The sequence below is a fragment of the Marmota flaviventris genome, chromosome 10 (genome assembly GCF_047511675.1).
Source record: "Marmota flaviventris isolate mMarFla1 chromosome 10, mMarFla1.hap1, whole genome shotgun sequence".
Lineage (NCBI taxonomy): Eukaryota > Metazoa > Chordata > Mammalia > Rodentia > Sciuridae > Marmota > Marmota flaviventris.
The window spans coordinates 31,094,068-31,112,482 of record NC_092507.1 but is presented as its reverse complement, the minus strand read 5'-3'; the positions used below and the strand labels follow the sequence as shown (position 1 = coordinate 31,112,482).

The window sequence follows — 18,415 nt, the reverse complement described above, 5'->3', positions numbered from 1 at the left end:
CCTTATTTCTTGGCATGATAGTTATATTTCTTTTTTACTTATTTTAGTGATTACCCTACAGTTTGCAATATATATTTACAACTAATCCAAGTCCACTTTCAAATAACACTATATTGCTTCATAGGTGTTATGAGTGAGTATTTATTTTATAATCCTAATTTCTCACTTTCATACCTTGAACTGTTTCTATTAATCATTTCATTGTACATAAGCATGTGCATACACACACACACACACACACACACACACACATAATCAAGGATATCATTGTATTATTATTTGAGACAAACTTTTATCTATTAGATCAATGAAGAATAAACATTATTTTATCTTTATTTATTCTTCCACTTATGCTTTACCTTCCCTTTCATTTTACTTATTTATTTATATCTGTTCATTTGTTTTTGCAGTGCTGGGAATCAAACCTAGGGCCCTGCTAGGCAAATGCTATACCACTGAGCTATACCTCCAGACTAATTCTATTGAGGATTTTCCACATATCATCTGTTATTGCTTTCTAGTTTAATTCTATTATGTCCTGAGATAGGACATTGTATGATTTCTAGTCTTTTAAATTTTTTTAAAAGATTAGTCAGTCACACATCCCAGATTCAAGAGGAGGGGAATGGACCCCCCCTCTCAGTGGGTGTAGGATCAAAGAATAATGGATCATATTTTAAACAATATCATTCAACTCTTTGAACATAAATTACCTATACTTTTCTTACTTTAAAAATTAATTCTTTTACTCACAGGATTTCTCATCAAAAGCCTCTTCCCTTTACAGTATCAGGCTCAAGATCCAAGATTGCATCATCTAAATCGGGTGTGGGTGTACACAAGGCCACTTGAGTGAAGTTTCTCAGGTGCATCTCCTTGAGTGCAATTCCTCTCCATTGAATACCTGTGTACTAAAAAAAAAACAAAACAGATTATCTGCTGTTATCACATGTTCAACACACAGTGGAGGGAACAAATATAAGATAACTTCCCCTCATTCTAAAGGGATGGAAAATAAAGGCACTGGTCTGTAGAAATTCTGAAATACAACTGGGCACATGTTACCATCCCTAATCAGATTCAGTATTACCTCTTGGAAGTTGTTTTCCCTTGCTCTTTGTTTTGTCCTCTGGATCATCCTTCCATTTCCAAGAGCAAAATGAGATGAACTTCTTAACCTTCTTGCCTATAAAATGCTAGAGGCCCAAGGGATCGTTTCTGTTTTGTACCATCTCTCAACCTTCTGGCCATGCTGGCAGTACTTCTGCTAGATGGGTTCTCTTAAAAATTTGAAGGGCTTTTTTTTGACTGCTGTCCAGGTTCATTTTATGAAACAAAAGCCACAACCACAGATGTCCAAAGACATCCTTTTCTGCTTTGGTCCTTCTGTGCAGCTGCAGCTATGAAACTACCCTTAAGATTCCTAAAAATCCCATTTAAGAGAAAGAATCTGCAAGTCTTGACCTTAATATTCTTAGAGCCTTTTGGTCTCAAAGTCTATGAAGCATACACTTATATATTTCTGACACCTTAATTAAGAATTTTTTTCTGTCATTGTGGAGTTTATCTTTGGCCCTTTCTTACGAGCTAAAGTAAAGTTGTTTGCCCTCTGGAGAGTCTGGAAATGAGAAAAATTCTGTTTGTAAACTATGAAAGTCCTGGGTTTGTGTGTATGTTTAAAATTTTTAAGCTCATCTTTCATCTTACATTTTATCATAAGCAATGAGAAGTATCATGGCACTTTCATTACTTAGTTTGGAAATTCTAGCTATTTCTTTGAGCTCATCAGGAACATTTTCTATTTTTCTATATCATGGTAGGCAACAATCTTGTCAAATTTGCAGTCCCTTCCTAGCAAACATCCCCTGTCCTCCATCTTCCAATAAAATTTTCCTCACTGTCCTTTTAACTGTCACTGAAAGGCTCCTAGAGAACTTTTAGGTTTGTATTAAATGCTCTTCAAGTTTTCACTAATATTCTCTTTGTAGCACTCTGTGCATTTTTTTTTTTTTTTTTTTTTTTTGGCTGTTTCAAAGCCATTGCCATGTGTTAGGCCTTTGTTACTGCAGTATCTTGTATCTTGTATCAGTCTGTTCTGATAATAATTTGTTCTTTAACAAACCACCATAAAACATCATGGCTTAAAACAGCAGTAAGAGAAGAGATGGGTGGGGAAGCTTTTCTCTGTTGTATACAGTGTCAGCTGGAATGGCTTGATGGGACAGAAGGACACACTTTCTTCACATGGTGACACATTGGTTTCAACTATTGGTTTTTCTCTACAGGATACTTTGCTTGGGCCCAGAAATTGGCACAGTGTCATTTCCACTATAGTCTATTGGTCAATGTGAAAGAGATCAATAGGAAGAATGTCAAAGAATTTGGGGTTTAAGTTTTAAAACTACTTCTAAAGTTTGTATGGTTTTACCTTTTATATTTCACCATTTAATCCATATAGAAAAATATTTTTAAAATCATCACCAGGTGTTTAGTCAGCTTTTTTGTTACTATGACCAAAAGACCTGACAGGAATAATTAAAAGGAGGAAAAGTTTAGTTTGGCATACAGTTTCAGAGGTCTCTGTCCATAAATGACTGATTACATAGCTTTGGGTGCAAAGTGAGACAGAACATCATGGCAGAAGGGCATGGCAGAAGGGCATAGCAGAGGACTGCAGCTCAGGACATGACAACAGGAAGCATGGAGAGCTCCACTCACGGAGGACAAAATACAAACCCCAAAGGTATATCCCCAGTGACCTACTTTTTCCATCTACACTCTACTTCCCTATAGTTACCACTTAGTTAATCCATGTTAGTGAATGGATTCACTAATTCTTGTATTGTCTCACACATGAGCTTTTGGGAGATGTCACATATTCATCCCATAACATTCTGCCTCTGGCCCCAAAAAGCTCATATCCATCTCATGATGAAAAATACACTTAGTCCATTTCCAAGAGCCCCAATAATCTTAACAGTTCAGCATTATCCAAAAGTCTAAGTCCAAAACCTCATCTGAGACTCAAAACTCAAGGATATTTTCCCTTGTGAAGATCAAAAGCAAGTTGCATTTATCTAATATAACATGATATAGAATAAACATTTCCTTTCCACAAGGGAAAACTAAGGGGTGGGACCAAAGCAAAACCAAAATCCAACTGGGCAAACAAGTCCTGTAGCTCCATTTCCAGCATCTGGGATATATGGCATCCTGGTGTTCTCTCCAAAGAGTCTTTGAAGCTCTGCCCCTATAGCCTTGCTGGTTACAGCCCATCACAGGGACTCTGACCCTGCTACACTTTTTTTTTTTTTTTTTGAGAGAGAGAGAGAATCTTTTTTGTAGATGGACACAACACAGTGCCTTTATTTTATTTTATTTTATGTGGCACTGAGAATCAAACCCGGGTCCCACCCGTGCTAGGCGAGCACTCTACTGCTGAGCCACAATCCCAGCCCCCCTGCTACACTTTGTCTAGCCTCCCAGGCCTTCCTTTGAAATCTTGATGGAAGCCACCGTGATCTCCTAACCTAGTATCCTGCATTCCTGCAGAACCAGCACCACATGATCAATGCCAAAGTCTGCCATTATTTTAAGCAGTAGCCAGCCCTTTGGGAACTATGACTGCAGCAGCCTCTGAATGCCTGGGCAGCTAAGCACAGTGAAACAACTTCCTAGGACACACAGTGTAAGCAGAGTGCCCCCATGGTCTCTTCTCAAAGGAATTTTTACTTTACCCCTGAGCCTGAGATGGGTGTGGTCTTGCCAATTCCCGAGAATCCTGCAAGCCATCTTTCCTATTGTCTCTGGGTAAAGTATTTATTTAGTGCTTTTTTGGTTTAATTGCTTTAACAACCACAATTTGCTTAGCCCTAGTTTTACTTGTATTTTTCTGGCCAAAGTGCAAGTTTTTCAAATCTTTCATCTTTGCTTGCTACTCCTGATTATCACAGTAAACTTGGCTAAAAGCCACTGGCAATATCTGAATGCTCGGATACCTTGGAATTTCCTCCATTGATGGACTAGTACATGACCTTTAATTTGGCTTCACAAAAAGTTTCAGGACATGGGCAAAATGTATACAACTTCTTTGCCAGAATATTACATGAATGGCCTCTAGTTCAATTTCCAATAGAGTTCTCCTCCTCTGAAACCTCATGAGCCCAGTCTTTACTGTCCACAGCCCTGGCAACATTCTGGTTCTGGACACCCATAAAAATAGCCCATTAAGCTCCACTTACAATGTTCTAAAGCTTTTCAGCTTGCATAAACTTTCAAAATTCCCCCAACTGCAACAATTTGCAGCTTCAGATGCTTCTGAAGCACATGGACAGGTTAATCACAGCAGTGACCCCACTTCACAGTACCATTTCTGTTTTAGTCAGCTTTTCTGTTGCTGTGACCAAAAGATCTGACAGGAACAATTAGATGAGGAAGTTTATTTTGGCTCACAGTTTCAGAGGTCTCTGTCCATAGATGGCCAGGATGAGGCAGAATATCCTGGTGGAAAGGCATGGCAGAAGAAATCTGCTCAGGACATGACAACAAGAAGCAGAGAGAGCTCTGCTCACCAGGGACAAAATATAAGTACCAAAAGCACACCCCCAGTGGCCCACCTCCTCCAGCCACAGCCTACCTCCCTACAATTACCACCTAATCACCTAGTTAATCCATATCAGTGGACTGATTGACTGATTATGTTAAGGCTCTCATAACCTAATAATTTTGCCTCTGAATATACTTGTATTATCTCACACATGAGCTTTTTGAGGATACTGCATATCTAATCTATAACACCAAGCTAGTTATATTTTTTCCTTTGTATGTTTTAATTGAGATAAAGTTTGTATTCGTGAAATGTATAATCTTAAGTGTACACTTGGATGAATTTTAATAATGTCAGCACCCCTGTAACTACAACCCTGATCAAGATGTAAGATGTTTCTGCCACCACAGAAGTCCCCTCAGGCCTCCTCCCAGTCAGTCTCTGCTCCATGTAGATTCTGATTTTTACCACTATAGATTGGTTTTCCCATTCTTGAACTGAATATGAATGAAACATGCTACGTGTACTTTTGTATTTTGTTTCTTTCATTCCAAATAATATTTCTGAGTAGCACCTATATTGTTGCACCTGTCAGTGGTTCTTTCCAGGTGATATTCTATTAAATAACTATACCACAATTTGTATATCTGTTGATAGGTATTTGGTTCTAATTTGGAGTTAATTTGAGCATTCTTATAAGTGTCTTTTCGAACCATTTGTTGTCACTTACTTTTAATACACTTACTTTTAATACTTTAATACTTATATATGTGTTTGTGTTTAAGTGGTTTTAGTAGAAGAATCACATTATTAGACATAGAAATCCTCACTTTCCTTAACATACCTCAACTGAGCCTTCTTTTATTAAGTATACTTTATATTCACTTTCAGAGTTACCATTTTGCCAATACTTAGGCCTTTGTAATTAGGGGATAAAACAGCTTGGTTTTCATCATTCCCCATTCTTGCTTGAAGGAATTCTTCTTTCTTGTATATACCAACTCAGTACTACTTCTCTTCTTTTTTTGTGTGTTTGTTTTGAGATATCTTGCTATGTGCCCAGGTGGCTCTCAAACCCCTTGGACATGTGATACTACACCTCAGCCTCCCAGGTTACTGGAATCCCAGGCAAACCACCACCCCTGGCTCTAGTTGCTACTTTTCCAATCTGCTTTCCAACTTCCAAAATGTTATTGTTGTCTCCTCTTAGAATTAGGAGAGAATAGAGTGAAATGTATATGTTCAATTTGTCTCATTTATGATTTTTTCCTTTTTCTCCTATTACCTTCCTCATCCAGCTTACCATCTTTCTATTTTCCTTTCTTTTTTTCCTCTTCATATTGCTTCTCTTTAGAGCTATACAGGTGGAGATTCCTCAGAGAGCATCAGTTCAACCCCCTCATCTTTATAGACAATGAACCTGAGACCCAAAGAGGATGGCAGTTTATCCAGCAGCCCACATAACTAGTGCCCTGACCCTTTTTGCCTTTAATAGCAAAGGAGATTTTTGCCCTCCTACTCACTCAGTGCAAGTAAGAACAGTACCCACTACTCAGTAGAAGCCTGAAAGGACATCAGGAGAGAGAATGTCATTACTGACCAAGCTGATGTAGGTCCTTCCCAGAGGCCAAGGACACAACAGCATTTAGAATGGCTTCCATCTCCTTTGCCCTGAACCCCCACACACACCAGTGCCACATGGAGGTCAGCAACCAAGAGAGTGCCCAGCAATCTTGACAGGAGAACTTCTGAGAGAAAGAATATATACATGAGTCTTATAGACCCTTTTCATATTATTTTTCTAGATTTTATTTTATTCTTGATTACTCTTTTGGGGTCTGAGTATTGATGTAGAAGATAGTAAAAAAATTATAAGGCCCAGAATAGAAAACAAGGCAAGCGACCACTGGTGTGATGATTCTATGTCCAATACCAAATATACACATATATGAGTACTCTCTTGCCATTATTACCATGGTCCCACAGCTCCTTACATAGATACAAGTTGAGAGGTGTAAAGAATTTATGAGGCAACCAAGTACAAAAAATGAAAGTTCATACATCTGGGGAAATGTTGAGGTTTTTTTGTTTTGTTTTGTTTTTGTTTTGTTTTGTTTTTCAAAACACAGAAGACAAAGTACAAATTCTGTCCTTTGGTTTTTGCTCTGGGCTATTCTTCCAGCAAGGCTGTATTCTCAGAGCCCTTGGTCATGCAATTTAGTCTGCTGGTAACTTGACCCCCACCGTTTATCCCTTGCAGTGTTTCAAACGGAAACCTGCTGAGACTCCTAGTGGGGATCAAAGCTCAGGGCATAATAAATGCAAGAGAGGGGCTGGAACTGTAGCTCAGTGGCAGAGCCCTTGCCTAGCATGTGAGAAGCACTGGGTTCTATCCTCAGCACCACATAAAAATAAAACAAATAAAATAAAGGCATTCTGTCCATCTACAACTAAGAAAAATAATTAATAAAAAAGTGGAAGAGAACACTGTGCTTTTGAATTCTCTGTGCCAGACACTCTATAAGTCTCTTGGATTTTTTGTCTCCTGTAGTTTGTATCTACTTGAACAAGAATGGCAGCCCAGGCCCTCACTTAGATAAGAAGAAGATCCAACAGCTCCCTGACCATTTTGGGCCAGCCCGTGCCTCTGTGGTATTGCAGCAGGCTGTCCAGGCATGCATCGACTGTGCTTATCACCAGAAAACTGTCTTCAGCTTCCTCAAACAGGGCCACGGTGGTGAGGTCATCTCAGGTAAGCACCCTTGGGTTAATGTGAACTCATAGCCAGGGTGCAGGCCTACTTAACTGATTTCTGACAAGGCATCCTGGTTTCTACTTGATACCCATAGGCTCTGGAAAAATGTGAAAGTGGGCTGGGGATGTGGCTCAAGCGGTAGCGCGCTCGCCTGGCATGCGTGCAGCCCGGGTTCAATCCTCAGCACCACATACAAACAAAGATGTTGTGTCCGCCGAAAACTAAAAAAAATAAATATTCTCTCTCTCTCTCTCTCTCTCTCTCTCTCTCTCTCTCTCTCTCTCTCTCTCTCTCTAAAAAAAAAAAAAAGAAAAGAAAAGAAAAATGTGAAAGTGTCCCATTCCTCTGAGCCTTATGCATACCTCCTCCAGGAATACTCAAGCTAACTCTGCCTGAGTTTCTGGTATCTCTCCTGTCTCCTGGCTTACTCTCCCATAAAGAAAATATATGAGTATGTGGCTTTAAAGGCATTTCAGAAGGAGTAGTGTGAGGGGCTTGGTTGTGACAACAGGAGTTTCTTCAGAGTGCATTAGTCTCCATACTGGTTTTAGGGAATTACTGACCTTCTCTCATTTTTCTGACTTCTTTGTTTCCGGTTCCTAAACCAGGCACATACAAGGGAGCTGTGTCCCAAGTCAGAGAGGGAAATGGCATTCACTTTCTTTTCTACTGACAATTTGATTCAACAGTAGTTTTTTGCTCTCACTGAGAGTATTTACTTTTTCTCATGTGCCCTGCTTCTGTTTCAATTTTCCTAAGTCCAAAATTCTCTTGGTTTTTTTCTATTGGTTTTTTTTTTTTTTTTTGGGGGGGGGGGCGTTAAATGTCTTTATTAGTGTATTTAGTTATACATAATAGTAGAGTTCTTTTTAGTATTCTTTCTCATCAAACCTATTAAGCCTTGACCTAAAGCCTTCCAGTCTTAACTATAATGCTATTCTATAATACCCTGTTCTTCCTCCCTAATGAGTTACCATAACCAGCTTCAGGAAACCCAGCTGACATGGAAAACCCCATAAATCACCAAACTATTCTTTTAGCAAACATTTATGGAGCCCTGACCATATGTGAGAGGTTATTGTCAGATACTAGCTAGGAAAGGGGAATAATAGAAGAGACTCAGGTCTGCACAGGGGGAAAGAAAGAATCAAAACACCTAATTGTGACAAGTTTTGTAATAGAGAATAGTGTGGGAACCCATGCTAGGGAGTAACTGGCTTCATGGAAGATGGGGACAGACAGAGAAGGAAATGTTCTAGAAGGCTGGAAACTGTTGGGAAATTAAGTCCATGTCCCTTCTGAGGCTAGGCCACTCTCAAGCCTCTCATTTGCTTCTGTGCAGTAACCTGAAGGGACTGACCTTTACCTCCTCTTTAGCTGCTCTAACCCTGCTGGTTCCTGAGAGTGACCTATTTCCCCAAGTCTCCATTTCTTCACTGCCTTCAGAGCCATATACTCAGACCTTTTGCTTTTCAAATTTTATGCTGATATTTTTAGTAGAAATAGGAAGTATAATAAAACCAATCGTGAAACAGTTTCAAATGTTGCCAAAATTCAGTGCTTTTATATAGATTGGAAATTGTGTGCCCAAGCCATTGCTAGTGATGGCTATATTCTCCTCTTCTGCCCAGCTTTTCTGTTCTTGGGCAATTCTTGTGAAAACAGCTCCCCAAATGAACAGATTTCCTGGAAGAGGCTCAATCAAGTGATGGAGCAGATAGAATTATGTTCACAGTTGTTTTCACAGGTTGAGTGAAATCATTCCAGAGCCCTAAGGGTGCAACAGACCTGGCCTGGCCACTCCCATTATTGCATGCCCTTTGGAGTTGAAGGCAAAAATCAAAGCCCTCCAGGGAGGGAGGGAAAGGGAGGGAGAGAGCAGCCTGAGCACTGATTGCCTTTGTGTAACCAGGTAAGCCCAAGACAGCAGCTGGCTGGACAACCCCTGCCCTGTGCCATGCTACACTGTGCTGCTCAGCTGACGTACATGGTTCTATTTACTTAACTCCACAGCCGTGTTTGACCGAGAACAGCACACCCTCAACCTCCCAGCAGTCAACAGCATCACCTATGTCCTCCGCTTCCTGGAGAAGCTCTGCCACAACCTTCATAGTGACAATCTGTTTGGCAACCAGCCCTTTACACAGACTCACTTATCACTCACTGCCACAGAGTACAGCCACAGCCACGACAGGTACCTACCAGGTAGGAGTTGGGATGGGACCTGGGCTGAGAGGGGGGTAGGACTGGCAGCAGCACCTTCTAGGGCCAGTTCTCAGACCTGCTAGCCTGACATCTTTCTGTCCACATCTGCAACACATCTGGGAGGTTTTGATTTCTTGATATCTTTATGCTTTAGGATTTTGTCTTCTGTTCTTGATTACTCTTCTTTCCTCTGGACCCTTATCCCTAGGAAAAGCTGGCTTATAAATCCCCCCTTCTGAGCTCCAAACAGCATGTGGAACCACTGTGAAATCACAGCGTACTTCCCAGGGTGAAGCTGGCAGCAAAGGTCTAACACAGCTCTCTCTCACCAGCAGGAAGGTTTAGTCTCAGGCTGGAGATTGAAAAACTTGCTCCCTGGTGATTGGCCATCATTCTTTCCTTTGGCACATGGCCCTAACTCTTTTAGCACTGCCAATCTAGCAAGTCAATTCAAGTTCCTGCTATTTCCAACTAGGCCGGAAAATAACTTTTTTAGTTTTACATACCAGACTCACAATGGGAAAGCGGATGCCACGTGGCTAGGTCAGTGACTAAGCACTTCCAAGAGAGGTTGAAGAGTGAATGGAACTCACATCTCTAATCTGGAGTTCAGGACGCAGAACAGAGTGGGTGAAGGAAAGCTCAGCCTAACATAGCAAGGTAGGTCACTGTTGAAAGGGAGAAAGGCCTTTTAAAAGACATCTGTGGACCATGTCCCAAGCGGAAGAGCTGAGAAGAGGTGTGGTCAGTATGGGGTTGTGCTGTCTACCCTTGGGAAAGAAAGCACAGGTCTGAAAGGTGCCCCTCAAGGCTTGTTCCTGTGGCTTCTTCTCTCTTCTTTCTTTCAGTATAGTTTTAATGGACCACTTCTGACTTAAATGCTACTTCTGGAGAATGTCTCAGGGAAGTGACCATTTATTTTCTCCCCTGCCCCATCTATACTTCTGCACCCAAATGAGCCTTACTTGTATGACTTGCAGGTGGGACAAAAGATAGCTGAATTGTAAATATTCCTGTGGGCGTCAGACCATCTGGTCCCTGCAGCCGTGTCTGTGCCTCCTGTCTGGTTCTTTTCTTCAGGATGAACTTCTCACCCAACCTGCTCTAGATTGCTTCCTTTCAGCATTAGATTTTTTGAGAACAGAAAAGGTATTCTTACCTGCAGTTAGAATGTTGCACAAGACACGGTGGAGTTGGTACAAACAAAGGCAAGTTTTTAAATATCTGCAGCTATTGAGGAATTCTGAGCTGCATTTCTGTCATGAAAGCTGGGTCTACCTGATTCTAAAAGCAGGGATACATAAGAGTGGGTAGCTTGTCCACAAGGGTAGCTGTTCATTTAAAGAGAAAAATGCTTCTGAAATAAATAGGATCTCGGAATTTTTAAGTGGAATACTATCATTAAGAACTGGAAAAAGTATACTGGCAGCAGCATTCAGAGACTGGGCCTGAAGTCATGAATGTGGTTTGGGACTGGAGTATGACCTTTCCTGGGAATTCTGTTCCAGTTTACTTCTCTCTGATTCATCTACCAGATAAGAGGAGCAAGCTTCAGCCAGACTCTTCCTGCTCTACCAGCTAAGAAAGAGACAATGAATAGGGTGTCATTTTTCCCATTTTCTGCCTCCTTTCCCTTCTCCCACTTTCAGACAGATAAAGAGCCAACTCTGTGCCCTTGTTTACTTTCTAAGCTCAATTTCCTTATAGTGGGTGCTCATCAAATTTTCTGCTCCCACCATGGTTTCTATTTGCTTCCCTGAATGAGCCTTTTAACTGTGCTCAGAAAAGTCAGAGCCTTGCCTGGATTCCTAACTCCTCTGTGCCTTATAAATTATCTTGCCTGTTTGCCTGCTTTAGTGACCCTTTTCTCTGTTCCTGGTCCTTTATCGGTTCTTGTGTTGTTCTGATAACTGAGCTCAATCGTACAAGAGTTGTCTTTTGCTTTGCCCTTTGGATTTGATATTTATCACTCCTGCCCATGTACCGACTACATATTTCTACTAGTTTGACATCTGTAGGTACCACCTATGTTTTCTGGGTGCATACTAGAGCTCTCTCCCTTCCAGCTTGTCTCCACAGTACCCTACCACTATGATCTTGGCCTAACTGGTTGTACACTTCTAACATGGCAGACAGCCACCAAAAGCTCAGGTAGACTTCATCTTGGATTCAGTTTCTTTGCCTAAATTCCTAAATTGAGACAATTACTTTCTCATTATTTTATTTTGAAAACTTTCAAACCTATAGAAAACTTGTAAAAATAGTACAATGAGAAACCATGCACCCTTCATGGTTTCTCATTGTACTATCACTTAAGTTTGCAATATTTATTTTTGCTCTTCCTGTATGAGTATATACAAACTTCTGTCTCTGTGTGTGTGTATATATATATTATATATGTTTGTGTGTGTATATATACATATATATACACACATGTATGCATATGTATGTTTGTGTGTTTATTTACTGAATCATTTGAGAGTTAACTACAGATGAGAAAGTTTACCTTTAAATACCTTTGTCTATTTCTCTTTAAAATAAGAATTTAACATAAAAAAATGCAAGAAATTTGGGGCTGGGGTTGTGGCTCAGCGGTAGAGCGCTTACCTAGCACATGCGAGGCCCTGGGTTCCATCCTCAGCACCACATAAAAATAAATAAACAAAATAAAGGTACTGTGTACAACTAAAAAATAAATATTTTTTTAAATGCAAGAAATAAGAAAATTCTGGCTAATATGCAATCTATATCATAATTTTCCCCAGTGGTCCCAGTGATGTCCTTTATAGCTATTTATTTTCAATCCAAGATCCAATGAAGGATCATCCACTGCATTTCATTGTGCTATCTCCTTAGCTTCCTTTAACTAGAGTAGTTCTTTTGTCTTTATCTTCCATGACATGACATGGACATTTTGAGGGACCAGGCCAGCTGTTTAAGTCATCAAACATTTATTAAATACTCATTCTGTCTTAGATTTTATACTGGACTCTAGGGAGATAGAGATGAAACAGACTCAACCCCTGGGCTCAAAGAGCTGAGAAAGGGAGAGATGTGGAATGTGGACGTGATTAAGAGCATGGACCCGAGGTATTCTGACATAGACAGTTGTGATGAACAATTACTGGGTTGAAAGGAGAGGGGAGAAGATTTCTGGGGAAGTCAGTGTTAGAGCAGAGTCCCTTCTTTAGGACCACATTTACTGAATCAAGGACAAGTCTTATGGAGACTAAGTTAGAGGGGCTCCTTCAGGTCCCCTAAAAATTGATAGTGATGGGCCCCACCAACTGTTTGTTTTAGCAGTAACTATTTTTTAGCTATAACTGAAGTCCATCTAGAATTAACCTGTGGGTCTGCTATTTTGAGATTTCCCATGTTCCTCTCTGATAGAGGAGGTGGTTCACTTGTTCCAGGACAATGAGTTTCTTGTACCTTTCTTTCTAGTTGCCATCCTGATCTCCAGAGTTAGTGATAAAGTGGTTCTTCTGCCCAAATCCCAAGACTCACTGAGATTAAAGCCAAGTAAGAACTATGAAGTCTCTCAGGGTGCCTCTCATCACCATGTAGGTTTCCTCATGGAATTGTCAAGAGTTTTCAGGAATCACATGTTTGTGGTTAATTGAAGCACATTGTCTGGCACATGTGCAGTTCCCAGATGGCTGTACTCTTCTGCAGACCAGCTTAAACATCAAGTTTGTCAGGGAGAAACTTGGTCTCCTCATCTAAAAGGACCCCCCTATTATTGTCTGCCTGGATGCCCTATTCCTTTCCTTTGTAATATTTATAAGAGTTTAACTTACCTGCATTTTTTCCATCCTTCTCACTAGACTAAATGTTTCATAAGTTGAATAACAATCTTGTGTTTACCATTCTCAGTGTCCATCACCTTAATTGTCACATGGTATTTAACAGGATTTATGGGTGAATAGGCAGGAGAAGATGTGGGCCACATGGTTCTTTAACACCTTCAGCTTGCACGAGGATTGTGTTTGTATCTCCAAGTCCTGTGCTGGTCTGAGAATTTTCTTGGATCCATAGCTCTAGTTCCATACTTACTCAGTAGTTCCATACTTACTCAGTTCATTCTACAAGGGAGAGGTAGGTGTGAACATGGAATCCTTGAACCTCAGAAGTAGAAAATGCCATAGAGGTCACTGAGTGCTTTTCTGACCTCTGCTTAAATACTCCCAATGACAGGTTGCTCCTTTTTTTTTTTCTTTTTCTTTTTTTTTGGCAGTTGATTTTATTTTCAGACTAAAATCTAAAATACCTAATTTATTTATTTTTTGTACCAAAAACTAACCCCAGGGGCACTTAACAACTGAGCCGTATCCCCAGCCCTTTTTCTTTTTTATTTTGAGAAAGGATATCACTGAGTTGCTTAAGGCCTCATTAAGTTACTGAGACTGGCTTTGAACTGCCTCAGCCTCCCAAGGCACTGGGATTACAGATGTGTGCCACGACACCCAGCTAAAATGCCTTCCTTTTGTGAACTGAAATCTGCCTTCTTTTAACTCCTGCCCCTTGTTCTACTTTCTGCATTCCAAAAGAACAAAAGCTATCTGTAGCCCTGTTCCCTGCCCAGGCTGCCATTGGGGTATTTGTCTCCCATGACTTTTCTCCAGAACATTTGCCTCCCCATGCCCTTTCCCCATGGCCATGATCTCTAGGCTCCTCTCCACCATTTAATTCTCAAGTCACTTTGAGAAAAGCTGCTTCTCCCTGAAAGTGAGTACATGGGTAAGGGCCTCCCCGCCTATTTCCCTGTACCCAATAGAGTGGCAGCATCATTCCACTACTTGTTGAATGATTATTGCTGTCGTGTCTCCAGCATAGCAACAATAAATTTAATTTACATTGATCGTAGAAGACTAAAGATTTTTCATCTCCATCTTATAGATGGGCAAACTGAATCTCAGAAAAAGGCACTGATGATTGACAAATGATCATTCTAGAAGTAGAACTCATCTTCCAGCCCTAACCTCAGATACCTGAACCAGTGAAACTTGTTTTAGTAGTAATTTTTTTTGCAAAGGTAAGATTACATTAACCTCCAGTGTATAAAAATTAATAGAAACTGGAATGAGGCCCAGAGCCTCCCTGTGGAGGATCCACAGATTCTGTGAGCACAATTGGAAAGTATCACTGTGGTCTTCTACCCTGACCTTGTCCTACCCAAAAGCAGCAGGACCCATAAGATCAGCCTTAAAATGTCTAGGGCCTCTCAGAGCTTTGGCATGATGCTTAATTTTTCTAGTATATCTCATTAGGACAAGATTTAATGATCTTGCCTAGTCCAGATGCCACCATCCAGATGTTCAGACCCCTCAAATCACAATCCAGATCTCAGCATCCTTGGTGCTGCTGAAAGAAAGAGATTCCCACTTGTCTGCATCAGCATCTGGTGAGCACTAGCACTGTTGTCATGATTATGTGTCACAGCTGTTGGCCTCTGAGGCAGACAGCAGCAGGCCTGGAAGGGTGGAATGGCTGGAAGGGTGAGGTGACTCTATTGAATGGCTGGAAGGGTGAGGTGACTCTACTGAGAACTGCAGAAATTAGATCAAAACAATTTTTTTCAAAGTTTGATTTGCTACTCCAACTATGAATAATAACAAAGTAACAGTTTCTCACAACCTATTCCATGTTCTCATTTAATGTTCTCTGTAGTACAGAATGGTTTTCCCCAATTTTACACATGAGGAAACTGGTGCTCAGAGAACAAAAGCAACTTGCCTAGGATAACATACCTAGTGAAAGGCAGAAGCCAGGTGTAGAACCCAGGTCTCCCACTTCTTGGTTGGTTCATGTCTCAAAGTGGAACTGCTACAGATTTCTGGAAAATCAGAAGCCTCATCTGCAGAAAAAAAGTAGGCATGGTGTAGGGATCCTGGAGCCTCAGAAACTTCTTTCAGAACTCCTTCTAGGAAAGGGCATCCACAATTAACCTCCCTGTGGAGAGGAATAAGCTGTCTGATGCCAGATTTGACTTTGAGCACATGATCGCTGACCAGTTTTAGGTATTAGGAAGTTGTCCTAAAATTTTAAATCATCTTGCCAGTGAGGTCTTACTGTGTGTCAGAAAACAAATTTAGTGTTTATCAGAGTCCCTGAATGAATCCCAAGCATTATCCACACACTTGATTCTAAAAATCATGAAGAACACTGATATGGTCTGGTACCCAAGACCCCCTCCCCATACAGAGGATGCAGTCGATAGAGCTGAAGAATTAACTTGGCCTAGGTAGAAGCTGGTTACAAGAGGGTGTCAGCTTTGGGTTCCTGAGTGCTGTGATTGCATGCTACTGCCTGATGCTGGGACATGGGCCAGGTGTAGAAACATCAGGGTGAGATTCCCTTTCAATGGCTTTCATAGCCATTCGTTTCTGACATTCTCAGGCCCCTTGTAAGGCTACCCCTTATGTAGATGGGTTTCCCATGGTATAGGTGAGGAGACAGGTTTTCAGGGAAGCACTCTGCTAAGTGGCAGAGCTAAATTCTAACCCTGATCCTCATCTCCAAGCCCAAGCTTTCCCCAGTGTACAACCCAAGCTTCCCTGGAAAGTTTCTGTTGAACAGGGTAAATAAAAACGGAGGTTACAAAGTAGGAGCAGATGATCCTTAGACAGGCCTTTAACTGGGCATCAAGCATCATTTCTGAGATGTCTGGTGGTTCAGCAGAGGTCAGCTTCTAAAGGACCCTCTTCTGAGCAAATGTATCCCTTCTGGTGATAGCTAGTGGCACCCCTATCCCTGCTCTAGAGCACCTTGTGACTAAGGCAGTTTCTTCCATGCTAGAGAGACTCCATTTTTTAAATAAATTTTTTCTCTTTATCTATAAAATCTTAGGACATCCAGGCAGAAAAAAATCTTAAAGACTATCCAGTCTAAGAAGAGGAGTCTTTAAGCAAGCCAAAGTCCAGAAAGTGACACTGAGTTTGGTTAAGGACACCTGGTGAGAGTTGGGGCCATGACTGACACACAGGTCTCCTGAGTCCCAGCCAAGGATTTATGTCTTGTTGCCTCTTGTTCCTCTCAGCTGGTATTGAGAACCAACACTCTGAAAGCTCACCCCTGCTCTACCCCTGGTTGTATTGTTTTCCAGGTGAAACCTTTGTCTTGGGGAATAGTCTGGCCCGGTCCTTGGCACCACACACAGACTCAATGGACTCTACGTTGAATCCTACCAACCTTGTCAGTACCTCCCAGAATCTTCGAACTTCTGGGTACCGGCCCTTGCTTCCCTCCTGCGGCCTCCCACAGAGCACTGCCTCAGCTGTGCGCAGGCTATGCTCCAGGGGTAAGATGACCAAAGTTTGGGGCCTTCTGTCTCCCTCCCTCCCTCCTCTTTTCCTTCCTCCTCAACTCTGGGAAGCCAGAGGGAACCTAGCTCTGTTGCCCCCTGTATGGTGGTGGGACTGGGGCTAAACCCACTATTATGCTTGATATCAGGCACCTGGAAAGCAATTAGAATCTGGGGTTAACTTGAGAATAGTAGAAACTAAAAGCCAAAGACTGGGAGACAAAAGAAACAGGAAAGACTCATTCCATATGTTTGGTGGGAGTATATAAAAAAGAAATCACTTTTTGTCTTGTAAGGGAGACAAACACTTAAAAAGATAATTATAAAATAATATCGAATGCAGTGACAAATATGCTTTGAATAGTATGAAAACTGCAAGAAGAGACACCTAATCCAGCTTGGCATTTAAGGGAAGCTTCCTTGAGCAAGTGGTACCTTGTCTAAAACTGTGTGAATAGTCATGACAGGGGTAAGAGGGTTCCAGGAAGAGGAGATATGCAAGGACAAAGGGATAGGAGATAATATGGGTGGCCCCAGAAGTGTGTGCAGTTTTATATTGCTGAAACATAAAATGTGATAACAGGGCTTCACAGAGCAAAGCCTGGAAGGGTCAGAGCATGTATCACTGGAGACCTTAAATGCCATGCCAATGAGTTTTAACATTATCTTGCAGGCAATGTGAAGCTACCAGAGGCTTTTAATTAGAGACAAGGCATAGACCAAGTTTGTGTTTCCAGCAGGATTCTGCCTTCTATATTGTGTATGGACTTGAGGAGGGACACACTAGAAGACCAGTTACCAGATTTACAAGAGTGGGCCAACCAGAATGATGACAGCCTGAATTAGTGATAGAGGTTTAGAAACAGAAGAAAGTTATCCGTGAGATAAATGTTGTCAGAGCTAAGGATTGTGAGAAAGGAGGGAGTGGAGAATGTCTTCCAGGTTTAGATGTCTATCTGTGGTGGCTGGAGGGAAGGCAGTGCCATTCACCAAAAGAGAACCAACCATGGAAAAGTAGGAACAGAGGGAGCCAGTTCGAGGGTCAGTGAGGACACCCAGCAGGCAGCAGCTGCCCAGGTCTGAATGTCAGAAGTACTGAGCTGAAGGGAAGTGTTTGGGAGTCATCGACATGTAGATAGTAAAAAGGATAAGGTGAATGACTTCCCACAAAAATGTGTGGAATAAAAAGAACAGTTGAGCAATGATGGCGTCCTGGGAACCAATAAAGTACAGGAGGTAGGAACAGAAAGAGGAGCCTGCCAAGGAGGCAAAGGAACATTGAGAGTAAGGGGAAAAAGAAGTTGATAGTGTGGTGGCCAGGGATACAAGCCGTGTTCTAAGGAGAGCACAGCTGAATATGTGGTCACAGAGGGACTGAGAAGTATCTGTTGAGCCAGTAAGTAGTTATCTTAGCAAGAGTGACTTCAGTGGTGGGAGAGGTTGGGGTCATATCAAGGGGAGTTTAGGAATAAAGAAAGATTGTGGGGGGCTGGGGAATATTGCTCAATGGTAGAGCACTTGCCTGGCATGTGTGAGTTACTGGGTTTGATTCGCAGCACCACATATAAAATAATAAACTAAGTAAAAGTTTATTGACAACTAGATA

The 18,415-nt window shown here is 41.4% G+C and overlaps 1 protein-coding gene and 1 long non-coding RNA gene across 21 annotated transcripts in view; one reads left to right on the top strand and one right to left on the bottom strand.

The window, feature by feature from the left end:
- LOC114094371 (polycomb protein SCMH1) overlaps positions 1–18,415 on the top strand; it is a 209,802-nt gene that overhangs the window by 170,176 nt on the left and 21,211 nt on the right. For 17 of the 18 annotated variants that reach the window (XM_071617736.1, XM_071617739.1, XM_071617737.1 and 14 more), the window contains 3 exons: positions 7,098–7,298; positions 9,315–9,506; positions 16,612–16,806. In XM_071617736.1, the coding sequence (XP_071473837.1) occupies positions 7,098–7,298; positions 9,315–9,506; positions 16,612–16,806 (588 nt within the window). The remainder of the gene's footprint in view (positions 1–7,097; positions 7,299–9,314; positions 9,507–16,611; positions 16,807–18,415) is intronic. The other variant, XM_071617746.1, reaches the window with a different exon arrangement.
- Positions 1–18,415, bottom strand: part of LOC114094374 (uncharacterized) — a 42,618-nt gene that overhangs the window by 6,545 nt on the left and 17,658 nt on the right. For 2 of the 3 annotated variants that reach the window (XR_003583019.2, XR_011708817.1), the window contains exons 3-4: positions 15,257–15,363; positions 754–911 (exon numbers count right to left, since the gene is read on the bottom strand). This is a non-coding gene — a long non-coding RNA (uncharacterized lncRNA). The remainder of the gene's footprint in view (positions 1–753; positions 912–15,256; positions 15,364–18,415) is intronic. The other variant, XR_011708818.1, reaches the window with a different exon arrangement.